Consider the following 13,192-nt stretch of genomic DNA (forward strand, 5'->3'; position numbering starts at 1 on the left):
CACATGCACGAGCGCCTTCCCGCCCAGCACAGGACGCGTCTCCTCAGTTTTCCGCAGAGCCGAGAAGTCCGTCTTTGACGCTCTGCGCTGAACTTAGTTCACTTCGTGCTTTCTCTCACCGCGGCTTGTGTTTTACTTATTACTGTTTTGCTGTGCTTTTCTTTCGGTGATTGTTAAAAAAAAAAAAAAGTTAAATTTTTTCATCGAGTGACTGGTGGGGCCTGTCGCACGCCCTCAGCTTGCGGGCTTCGATTTTGCGGTGGCTATCTTTCCTTCTATTTCCCAGCCGGTCACAGGCTTCAAGAAGTGTAGCCAATGCCAGCATGCGATCTCCCTCACTGATCCACACTGCTGGTGCCTTCAGTGTCTGGGGCCTGACCATTGCCCGGAGTCGTGCGTTCGCTGTGCTACCCTTCAACCGTGAGCCCTCAAAGTTCAAGTGGAGAAGATTTTCGGTATGAAAACCCCTGCTATACCCGTGACCTCCGATTCGGTCAGGCGTGTCCTCCTCCTGTTTCCACGACTTCGACCTCGACTCTCATCAGACCTTCCTCGTTTGGAATGTCCTCGACCTCGAGTAAATCTGCCAAATCTTCTCCTGAGCTTCCCTCAGGTCAGATACCTCAGCAGACAGTTCTAGCAGTGGTCCTCAAGCTACCTAAACATCATTCCTCCAAGGCGAAGCATTCTTCCTTTTCGTCCTCGGATCCTTTAGCCTCAGCAAGTGGTCCAGTTTCAGACTTGGATCCATAATTGCAGGCTAACATCCAGACTATTTTAGAGCGGGAATTTGTTCAGTTACTGACCAAATATAGTCTTGCCTTGACTCTGCTTCTTGCAGTCTAGCTTGGGCACTCAGCAGTTTCACAAGAGGTCGAGTCCTTGCCTGTCTTTCGAGCTGAATCTACACACTCTATGCAAGGAGTCGAGTCTTTGCGAGTGTCTCGTCTGAAATCCTCAAACTCCATACAAGGAGCCAAGTCTTTGGGAGTGCTTCGAGATACCTTGATCCAGACCACTGAAAGAGTGGTGGACAGCTGGAATAGGCTCCCAGTACAGGTGGTTGAGGCCAGCAGCGTGCCAGTTTTTAAGATCAGTTGGGATGCTCTTCGAGGGAAAAGGTCATCAGAGAGCAATTAACTAGGGGGGTGGGTCAATGGAGTGGGCAGACTCGATGGGCCTTGGCCCTTTTCTGCCGTCACTTTATGTTTCTATGACCACAGAGTCTATGGGACTTTGATCTATATCTTCCAGCCCTGTATCCTCACATAAGGCATTGCCCGTTTCAAGGCATAGGGCGTAGTCTCCTCGACATGCTTCCAGGCAGCACTTTCATCGCCGGTCGAGGCCCTCGTCGAGGTGCAGGTCCTCCTCTAGAGAGAAGCCTTACTTGTCCAGGCCTTCTAGCTCTTCGAGGCCTCCAACTCCTCAATCCAGAACACCAATAGCAGAACCTGAGGGCTCGACTTCTCCCAGTGCCTCCTCTCAGTCTGCTTATTCGCTGGGCTATCAATACTCCAGGAAGGCTTCGCCTTCGTTTTCCACTCGAGGCGCCTCAAGGTCATCAAGTCCCTCTCGAGGCCATCCTCTTGTGGATCAATTGTCCATTTCCTCCTTCCTCCGTCAAATGGCTGAGGACCTGGATCTTAAATTGGACTCTGGTTCTAAGTACTCTAAGGAGTATTTAGTGAAAATGAGTTTGCCTCGGTCTCCTGCGGAGTCTCTCAAACTCCCTCTTAACAGACTTCTTTCTCAAACTTTCAAACGAAACCTGGAGACTCCTTATGCCATTCTTGCTGTTCCAGGCAAGTTGGAATCAAGGTATAGAACTGTACATTGCAAGGGCTTTGAGAACTCACAACTATCTCATCAGTCCCTTCTTGTGGAATCTTCCTTAAAGAGGAGTCATCCTTCCAGGGTCTATGCTACTATACCTCCTGGAAGAGAGGGCAGGACCATGGACAAGTTTGACCGTCGTCTTTATCAAAATTCGATGATGGCCTCCAGGTTTTTAAATTATAATTTAATCTTTACTACTTATTTCAAGTATTTTATTCATATACTCCCTGGTTTTTCTAAAGACCTTGGTCAACACAGGCTTTTAGAGTTCCAGCAAGTCATTGCTACTTCAGCACAACTCAGGTTACATCTTCTTCAGTCATCTTATGCCTTTGAACTTTCCTCAAGGGTCACTGCTTTCTCAGTAGCGATGTGCCGCCTTGTCTGGCTTTGCACCATTGATATGGATCCCAACATTCAGGATCGTCTGGCCAATATTCCTTGTGAAGGCAATGACCTCTTTGATGAATCGATAGAGGCTGCCACCAAGAAGTTGTCTGAGAATGAGAAATCTTTTGCTTCCATCGTCAGCCCAAAGCCTAAGCCAGCTCCTTCCAAGCCTTCTCGACCTCTTCCATCCTATCAGAGGCGTTATCCTCCGAGGGCAGCTCTTTACACTCGAGCACCTCCCAAGAAACCACAACAACAGCAGAAGCAACAGAAACCTCAGCCTTCTACTACACCAAAGGCATCTTAGTCTTTTTGACTGTTTCAAACAGAGCATAACCTCCATAATTCTGCCTCAGTCCTCCCCTCTTCCCATCGGAGGTCGTCTCCATCATTTTTACCATCGATGGGAGACCATTACATCCATCCTCTGGGCGCTGTCAATAATCAGGGAAGGATACTCTCTTCATTTCACTCAGATTCCACCAGAGCTTCCTCTTAGAGAGTATCCTTCCAATCCATTACAGACCACCCTTCTTCAGGAAGCTCAAGCTCTGCTTCATCTCCGTGCCATCGAGGAAGTTCCCTTGGAACAGGAGAGCAGGGGGTTTTACTCCGTTACTTCCTAGTTCCGAAGAAGACGGGCGATCTGCGGCCCATACTGGATCTCAGGGCTCTGAACAAATTTTTGGTCAAAGAAAAATTTCTCATGCTATCTCTGGCATCCCTTTATCCCCTTCTAGATCAGAGCATTTGGTTATGTTCTCTAGATCTCAAGGAGGCTTACGCTCACATCCCCATTCATCCGGCCTCATAGAAACATAGAAAAAAGCAGCAGAAAAGGGCTATAGCCCACCAAGTCTGCCCATTCCAAGTATCCCCTCCCCTGAATTTACTCCCTTAAAGATCCCACATGAGTATCCCATTTTCTCTTAAAATCCGTCACGCTGCTGGCCTTTATCACCTGGAGTGGGAGTCTGTTCCAATGATCCACTATTCTTTCGGTGAAGAAGTACTTCCTGGAGTCAGTACCTTAGATTTTGGGTGGGGAATCAACATTTTCAGTACCTTTCGGCCTGGGAACATCTCCAAGAGTGTTCACCAATGCCTAGTGGTGGTGGTAGCAGCTCTGCGGAATCATGGTCTTCAGATGTTTCCCTACCTGGACGACTGGCTCATCAAAGATTCAACATCTCAGGGGGTTATTGTAGCGACCCAACGGACTACGTGGTTTCTACAAAGCTTGGGATTTGAAATCAACTTTTATAATCCCACCTTCAGCCCTTTCAGAACCTGCAGTTCATTGGATCTGTTCTGGACACTGTCCAACTCAGAGCATTCCTTCCTCAGTAATGTCTGGATGCTCTTCTTCAGCTTTGCCGTAAATTGTCTTCCCTTTCTTCACTCTCAGCGAGACACATGATGGTACTACTTGGTCACATGGCCTCGACCATTCATGTGACTCCTTTTGCCAGATTTCACCTCAGAATTCTTCAGTGGACCCTGGCATCTCAGTGGGCGCAGGCTTGTGACCCACTCTCTCAACACATTACAGTTAATCCTTCATTGAGACAGTCTCTCACTGGTGGATGCTCTCTTCCAATCTCTGCAGAGGTTTACTGTTTCAAACGCCCCCTCATCTGAAGGTTCTCATGACAGATTCCTCAACCTACGCTTGGGGACTCATCTCGACAGTGTCCGTACTCAAGGCCACTGGTCCAGCACGGACCAGTGGCACATCACATCAATCTGTTGGAACTCAGAGCGATCTTCAGTGCTCTCAAAGCTTTTCAGCATCTTCTTCACGACCAGGTAGTCCTTATTCGGACAGAAAATCAAGTAACCATGTACTATGTCAACAAGCAGGGAGGAACAGGATCTCTCTCTCTCTTTGTCTGGAAGCTCAAAGGGTGTGGGACTGGTGATCCAACACAACACCTTCCTGAAAGCAGTTTACTTTCAAGGAGAAGTAATCTGTCGGGCGGTCAACTTGAGTCGTCTTCTGCAACCTCATGAATGGAAACTCAATTCTTCGCCTGTTCATCACATTTTTTCTTTGCGTGTCCCCACAACCACAAACTGCATCAGTTCTGCTCCAGGATATATTCTCCTCATTGCCTCTAGGCAGATGCTTTTCTACTGGAATGGACGAATCTCTTCCTGTATGCATTCCCTCCATTTCCTCTCATTCTCAAGAGTCTTGTCAAGCTCAAAAACAATCATGCCACCATGAGTCTGATAGTTCCTTGGTGGCCGAGACAACCTTGGTACTCCCTTCTACTTCAACTCAGCAGCAAGGAGCCATACCTTCTACCAGTTTTTCTGTCTCTGCTTACACAGAGTTAAGGAACTCTACTTCATCCCAACCTGCAGTCTCTACATCTGACAGCTTGGTACCTTTCAACATAACTCCTCTTCAGTTTTCTCAACCTGTACAAGACATTTTAGAGGCTTCTAGAAAGCCTGCCACTAGACAATGCTACCACCATTTCTACTTGGTGTATCTCTCATGACAAGGAGCCTCAAGATTCCTCCTTATCTTCTGTTCTGGATTATCTTTTGCACTTATCTACCTCTGGCCTCAAGTTTACATCTATCCGAGTCCATCTCAGTGCAATTGCTCCTTTCTATCAGCCTATTGATGGGAAACCCCTCTCTTCTCATCCGGTGGTTTCCAAATTTATGAAAAAACTTTTCAATGTCAAACCTCCTTTCAAAACCTCCTCCAGTGGTTTGGGATCTCAATGTTGTTCTTGCTCAGCTAATGAAGTCTCCATTTGAACCAATGTCTATGGCTCATCTGAAATATCTCACTTGGAAAGTGCTGTTTCTCATTGCCCTCACATCTGCTCGAAGAGTCAGTGAGCTGCAAGCTTTAGTTGCTGATCCACCTTTCATAGTTTTCCATCATGACAAGTGGTCCTCCATACTCATCCTAAATTCTTACCTAAAGTGGTTTCAAAATTTTATCTCAACCAATCTATTGTATTTCCAGTGTTTTTTTCCAAGGCCTCATTCTCACTCTGGAGAATCAGCTCTTCATACTCTGGACTGTAAACGTGCTTTGGCCTTCTACCTGGAACGCACCAAACCACACAGATCTGCACCTCAACTTTTTGTCTCCTTCGATCTAAACAAGTTGGGATATCCAATTTCTAAGCGTACCATCTCCAACTGGATGGCTGCTTGTATCTCTCTGCTATGCTCAGGCTGGACTGCATCTACAGAGTCGAGTCACAGCCCACAAATTCAGAGCCATGGCAGCTTCAGTAGCTTTCCTCAGATCCACTCCTATTGAGGATATTTGCAAAGCTGCCACCTGGTCCTTGGTTCATAAGTTCACCTCTCATTATTGTCTGGATGTTTTCCCTAGACGGGATGGCCATTTTGGCCAGAGAGTATTACAAAATTTATTCTCCTAAGTTGCCAACTCTCCCACCATCCCATTCTGGTTAGCTTGGAGGTCACCCATATGTGAGAATAGGCTACATGCTTGCCCTGGGATAAAGCACAGTTACTTATCGTAGCAGTTGTTATCCAGGGAGAGCAGGCAGCTATTCTCAGAACCCACCCACCTCCCCTGGTTGGCTTCTCTGCTAGCTATCTGAACTGAGGAGACGCGCCCTACGCTGGGCAGGAAAGCACTCGCGCATGCGCAGTGCGGCTGACTCGAAACTTCTAGTTTCTAAAAGCAAATCTGCTTGCGAGGCTGTCCGCATCCGGGCTCTGTGGATGATGTCACCCATATGTGAGAATAGCTGCCTGCTGTCCCTGGATAACAACTGTTATGGTAAGTAACTATGTTTTCTTGACTGGTTATGTGCCTTCCTCTGTCATCTAGTCTCTTTGCAATAAGCAGACACACTATTATTATTGGGTGTGAAAGATAGTTTTAAGGGGTGAGGCATTAAGGGGTGAATTTGGGATAGAATAAGTTTTCAGTGTTGGGTCAGTTGTGGGGGCAGATAGAGTGGGTCGTTGGGGTAGTTTTTGGCCATGGAAGTGGTTGAGGTGGATCAATTGTGAGTAGATTTTGGATGGGTCAATTTTTGGGAGTGGGGCAGTGTGGTGTGATTTAACAATTGCATATGGATAGTTTTTTGAGTATTTGCAAATTGTAGGGTATTGGATCAGTCGTGGGTTTTTTTGGAGATAAGAGGTATTTTCAGGCTTGTGGAGCAGTTGTGATGAAGTAAGATTTTGGTGGGTGTGATTTTAGTGGTGGAGTAATTTTATAGGCTGGTAGTTTGTAAGTGGGTAATTTTGGGGATAAGTTGTATGGGTAGTTTTTAGGGTTGGACCTGTGTGGGTGGTGGGCAAATCGTAGGGTAAAGCTTATGATGTGTGTATTTTATGAAGTGAATTAGACAGGGGGTAGTATTTAAGAGGGTGGGGCCATTTACGGGCAACTCTTTATAATCAAATTCAAATTTGTGTGTTACAAGCCAAGTGTTTCTCAGTAAGTATAATTCCAAATATCAGTATTTCAAGTGTTGTTTAAGTAATAACTTAGATGCAGATGATGTTTTCTAATTATTTAAAGCAAATGATACACTAAAACAGTGCAGAATAATGTTCATTAATCAGGCAGATAACAAATAGCTTGGATTCATTGAGTTGTTTTACAGTGTATTTTTTTTAATGCATGCTATGTTTTGCTGTATGCACTAGTAGAGTTTTTAGGATGATAGTTCATTTGTGGTTTAGTTTCTCCAGTTATGATTGGTAATTATTGGGAATGGGGCATTATAGGGAGTGAAGGGGGAAGTTTCATTGATAGTTTTGGGGAATGAGGACATTTAGTGGGGTGGTGGGACATTTAGGGCTTCATTTTAGGGGGTTGGACAGGTACAGGAAGTAACATTTGGAGGTGTGGAGTTTTCAGAGGGTGGGGCAATTAGAGGTCATTTTGGGAGTGGAGCAGGTTGGGGTTTGCAGGTGAGGCAATTGACGAGGTATTTTGGGGGGTGCTCAGTTTTCAGAGTGGTGAGGAAGTTTGAGTAGTGTTTTGAGATGATCAGTTTGCAAGATGGTTAGGGCAGTAATAGGAAGTAGATTTGGGGGATGGGATAGTTTATGGGTGGTGTGGGTCAGTTACATGGAGTAGATTTAGGTATGGAGCATTCTGCAAGTTGGTGAGGCTGTTGCGAGGAGATAATTTTTGAGAGTCAAGCAGTTTGGAGGTTTGGACATCAGAAGCTAGAACTCTTCTTCCCATAAAAGTTTATTAGACTATATTTAGGAAAAACTTTTTTCTCTGGATCATGTGCTCTTAATTTTTCTCATTTTCAAACTTATGCCTTTTGCTCAGTTTTTCCTACATGCTAATATTATCCCATTCCGTACAATTTCAAAGTTATTTTGCCCCTAGACAGACATTCTTTGCCTCTTTTATATAATTATTTCCAACTTCTGTTGGGTTTGAAAAATTGGTTTAACCCCCTCCCCCAACAAACCTTACCCTCAGACCTTTCCTCCCAAGCAGTCCTAACAAATATCTTACCAATAGCTTTCTTACCTCTTCATATTAAAGACCCACAGCAGCTTGCTTTCTCAGCTCATAAAACCGTAATTTCACATTCCTCTGAAACCTAAAAAATACGCATTTCGGATTCCTCCAGTCTTAAAAAGGTAAATTGTCCATTGCATTAGCTTATTAAGTCTGTTTCCCTCTTCTCTTAGTCCATAAGTTAGTAAAATAAAGATAATTCTTTTCCTAAATAATTATCTGTAATAATGCACACTTAAGTCTGTGGGTGACGTTTGATGTGCTTTTACAGGCTGGACCGCATTACATGAGGCATGTAACCGGGGTTACTATGATGTTGCAAAGCAGTTATTGGCTGCAGGTGCTGAAGTGAACACCAAGGGACTGGATGATGATACTCCTCTACACGATGCATCCAACAATGGCCACTACAAGGTTTGCACTTCTGATCCCTACAAGAGATATAAATGTGATCCCTCTTCTGTGGTGAGCTAGAATGCCAATTTACTGGTCATTCTGCCAAATTAAAAAAACAAAAAAATACCCCTTGTTTTTAATTCCTACTTTTGATGTTCCAAATTTTAGGATTTGAATTGGATGGGGGAAAAATGATAGTTTTGAATTTGAAAATATTCTGATATCTTCAAGAAACGAGGACAAAACTAAGGGAAAAACATGCTCATAGGTAGCTGCAAGTGGAAATGAAGGAAGGTCAATAAATTAGAGCCGAAGAACCCAAAAGATGTATAAAGGTCACTTCTGCCAAATGAAAACTCACAACTAGAGAAACCAGACTTGACACTGCTATGTTTTGATGTTGGTACCTACTTCAGGAGTCCAGTATTCTAATATATTGTATCAACAGAAATAGTTCATGGATAAGAAAAGCTAATGCCTTCACTGATGCCAAAAAAGAAAGTTGTGCCACTAAGAGATTCCTGCAGTTTTCATGATTGCTGAGTTTCCCTTAGTAGCACAACATAGGCACGATGAGCGAGGTGATTAAATTAAATTTGCGGACGATACGAAGTTATTCAGAGTAGTGAAGATGCAGGGGGACTGCGAAGATCTGCAACGCGACATAATCAGACTCGAGGAATGGGCATCGACATGGCAAATGAGGTTTAACGTGGATAAGTTTAAGGTGATGCATGTCGGTAACAAAAATCTCATGCACGAATACAGGATGTCCGGGGCGGTACTTGGAGAGACCTCCCAGGAAAGGGACTTGGGAGTTCTGATCAACAGATCGATGAAGCCGTCCATGCAATGTGCGGTGGCAGCAAAAACGGCAAACAGAATGCTAGGAATTATAAAGAAGGGGATCACAAATAGTTCGGAGAAGGTTATCATGCCGCTGTACCGGGCCATGATGTGCCCTCACTTGGAGTACTGTGTCCAGCACTGGTCGCCGTACATGAAGAAGGACATGGTATTACTCGAAAGGGTCCAGAGAAGAGCAACTAAGATGGTTAAGGGGTTGGAGGAACTGCCATACAGCGAAAGATTAGAGAAAATGGGCCTCTTCTCCCTCGAACAGAGGAGTTTGAGAGGGGACATGATCGAAACATTCAAGGTACTGAAGGGAATAGACTTGGTAAATAAGGACAGGTTGTTCACCCTGTAGGTAGGGAGAACGAGAGGATACTCTCTAAAGTTGAAAGGGAATAGATTCCGTACAAACGTAAGGAAGTTCTTCTTCACCCAGAGAGTGGTAGAAAACTGGAACAATCTTCCGGAGTCTGTCATAGGGGAAAACACCCTCCAGGGATTCAAGACAAAGTTAGACAAGTTCCTTATGAACAAGGACATACACTGATAGGGCTAATCTCGGTTAGGGTGCTGGTCTTATACCAGAGAGCCACCAAGTGTGCGGACTGTTGGGCATGATGGACCACTGGTCTGACCCAGCAGCGGCAATTCTTATGTTCTTATGTTAACTTTCTTTGGCATCAGTGAAGACATTAGCTTTTTTTATCCATGAATTACTATTCATATATTCATAATTCATATATTAATTCATATATTCATATTTCATATTAATTCATATATTCATATATTAATTCATATTATTAATTCATATATGAATTACTATTCATATATAAACAACATTGGACTCCTGACGCAGACATTGACGACAAAACACAGCTATATCAAGTCTGGTTTCTCCAGTTGTGAGCTTTGATTTGGCAGATGGATTCTGTCTTCATCGTACTTTATAAATAAATAGATGTGACCTTTATACATCTTTTGGACTCTTCGGCTCTTCTTTCTTGATCACACATCTTCAATAAATGAAATATTTGAGTTATAAAAACTAAATTTCAGGGCCCATTAGAGGTTCAAGTTAAAGAGCTGCATGGGAATCCGTGGGGTTCCCCCTAGAGTCTTGGAGATCCCATGAGGATTCCCTCCCCCCCCCCCCTCCCACCCCAAGGTTGTGGGGTTGGAGGCACCTCTTTCAGGGCTCCTGCAGGTGTTACCTCACTCTAAGACGTCTTAAGTAGGGCTGCCTCCTTCCTGCCTTGCAGCTGCACTTCTTCACATGTAGGAACTGCTGCCCTTGGCTTTGTGAATAAGCAAGTGTAGCTGGAAAGCAGGAAGAAGGATGGCTCTGGTACATACCCGCGGGAGGGGGGCAGGGAGGGAGGGAAGGAGTATGAACTTGGGACAAAGGCTGGAAGGAGGGAGAGGGCACAAACCTGGAAAATGGAGAAAGGGGGCACAAACTTGGGACAAAGGCTGGAAAGAAGGAAGGGAAGGAGGGGGCATAAACTTGGGATATAGGATGGAGGGAGGGAAAGACATGCTAAGGTGGAGGAGGGAATAGAAATGGAAAATTGTTGGGCCATGGGTGTGTGCGAGAGGGATAGAGATGGTGCACATGAGGAAAGAAAGAAAGAGGAGAATTGTTTGGCGTAGGGAGGGAGAGAATTGTTGGACATAGTGGGAGAGGAGTTGAGGTAAAGATGCATGGGGAAGAGAGATGAGAAGGAAAAATGTTGGATGTGGTGGTGGAGATGGAACAGTGGGACAGATGGAAAAATGCAAGAGGGAGGAATGTTGGACATGGTGATGGAGAGAGAGATGTCATAGTTCTGGAAAGGGGTGATAGAAGGAGAAATGTTGAGCCTGGGACTGGTGGGCTAGGGCAAAAGATGCAGCATATGGTCTGGTGGATGAGTGAGGGAGAAATGTTGGATGTGGCAGTAGTGGGGTGGAAGAGATGCACCCTGGATACCTCTCTCTTTCCCCATTCCCTTTGCAGCAAGGGAGGGAATGAGTGAAAGAGAGATGGTGGGCAGTGAAAGAAAGGGGGCATGTTGCACATAGGGGTGGGCAGTGAGTGAGGAAAAAATTATGTGCAGGCAGGTATGGGGAGGGGGAAATGAGGGAGATTGATCCAGTACACTAGGGGTTCAGTGAGGATGCTGTACAATGGGAGGGAGGAAAGAGAAATGCTGGGCCGTGGTAGGAGGAATCCATGGAAGCAACCACATGAAGAATTTGCAGAAGACAGGAGAGCAGAAAAAAGAGAAACTGAAACCAACTTGATAGGAAAATAAATCTCCAAACAACAAAGGTAAAAAAATAAATAAATTTTGACTGAAATACGTTAGCTTTGGGAATATATAGCATATGTCTGTGTTCAATAGAAAAGGAAATGCATTTCTGTTTTATTTCTCCAGTACTTCTGACCCTTGCTGTAGCTTTTGCTGTAGCCACCGCCAAGTAAGGACCTCCTCCAAAGGTGACCACACCTCCTTTCTACCAAATGTAGCAGCCACTGGCAGCATCCTTGAGCCACTGAGGTGCCAGCTTCTTCTCCTGCCAAGCTTGGTAAAAGGGATTTTTGGCTACCTTCAGAGGAAGTCTTCAGCTGACATAGCTTGAGGGTCCTCATCAGCTGGAGTATTTATATTTTATATTTGCATTAGAGGCTCTGGCAGAGACCCATTTATGAAGTATATATTCTTCCGAATTAATATTTCCAAATTAAAGTATCTTTGCTTATTTGTAAATGGGTCTCTATCAGAGCCTTTAATTCAATAGCATAATTAAGTGAAATAACTACTTATAAAGTTTATGGGTATGGGCAGGGATGGATTCAATTCAGGTGGTAATGGGTTTGCTTTTTATCTATGCACAACTCTCTAGTTCAGCTATCCAGGAAACTGGTGATACTGAAACAAAAATAATTGAAAATGGAGAAATCTGTTTTGGTTGTTCGTTTGTTTTTTTTTTTGGGGGGGGGGGGATTTCTTTCTTTTCCTTTTTTTTGATAAAATTTTTGTTTTTGTTTTTGAATTCTTTATTCATTTTTGCATATTACAACAAGTGTAATAGATAAAATCATATGAACTTATAAATACACACTTGATTAACGCTCATATAACACTTTAAGTACAACATTTCAGTACAAATTCATATTCTATAATATTTTGAATATTATATAATACACCTAATATTTAAACTATTCTTATTAAAATAGAAAATCTTCCCCTCCCATCACAGTATTACATACAAGTACCATTACAATTACAAAATTTTCATTGAATAATACAGAAGATATGCAACACATCTTCATTTGCTCACTGTGGAATTGTCAGCATTTAGTTTAGACATGGACTTGTACAAGAAAATGAAAAATCAGATGGCTTTCTTTTAGGAGTCTATATCTGTGGGATGTTGGACAATAAAGTGGGAAAACAGAAAAAAGAAGACCCAAAAAGAAGGAGCAATCCAAACACAAAGAGCCTGTTGTAACTACAATGTTCTTGACTTTACTCTTTATTTCTTGTAAATATCTTCAAGTGTTGACATGTTATCCACATTGATAATATTGAAATTCAACAGGTCCATTGAATTTCAATATTATCAATGTGGATAAATTGTCAACAACACTCGAAGATTTTTGCAAGAAATAAAGAGTAAAGTCAAGAACATTGTAGTTTCCACAGTTTCTTTGTGTTTGGACAATAAAGTGGAACATTTTTAGGAAGTCCTAGCACCTGATTCTTCAAGGTTTTCAGTCATGGCTGTCATAGTTGCTTTCATTATTTGAGCTGGCAGGCTAGAAGTATGAGGGATGAAATTGTAGCATCGCACAAGCTTGAATTCAAAATGCCATAAAGTAAGAATTTGTTCACAGATCTATACAACCTATACTCTTTCTATGTGAAGGAACAATGATAGAAATATTCATAAAGTAATAAAGAATAAAAATCTAAAATTTCTTGTTTAATTGTGTAAGTTTTTCATACTTGTCATAGCAAATCCAAATAAGTTCTATGTCCAATATTGCCTCACCAAGACCCATAATAAGTAATATAGAGCCCACCTGTGTCCAGTCAAAGAAGTTGATCTAATTTGAATGCTTATAGATGAAGAATCAAGCTGTTTCTCTTGTATGGAGTGAATTAGATGCAAATAACTAAATTACAGCAGTCGGCGAAAGCAGGTTGAGCTGCTGATGCT

General features: G+C 43.3%; 1 protein-coding gene across 5 annotated transcripts in view; it reads left to right on the top strand.

Moving 5' to 3' along the window:
- ANKRD11 (ankyrin repeat domain 11) overlaps positions 1–13,192 on the top strand; it is a 456,185-nt gene that overhangs the window by 266,856 nt on the left and 176,137 nt on the right. For 4 of the 5 annotated variants that reach the window (XM_033940962.1, XM_033940964.1, XM_033940960.1 and 1 more), the window contains one exon: positions 8,007–8,149. The exons of the other annotated variant lie outside the window; for it this stretch is intronic. In XM_033940962.1, coding sequence (XP_033796853.1) covers positions 8,007–8,149 — 143 coding nt within the window. The remainder of the gene's footprint in view (positions 1–8,006; positions 8,150–13,192) is intronic. 5 annotated transcript variants of the gene reach the window in all.

This window comes from Geotrypetes seraphini, chromosome 4, assembly GCF_902459505.1.
Source record: "Geotrypetes seraphini chromosome 4, aGeoSer1.1, whole genome shotgun sequence".
NCBI lineage: Eukaryota > Metazoa > Chordata > Amphibia > Gymnophiona > Dermophiidae > Geotrypetes > Geotrypetes seraphini.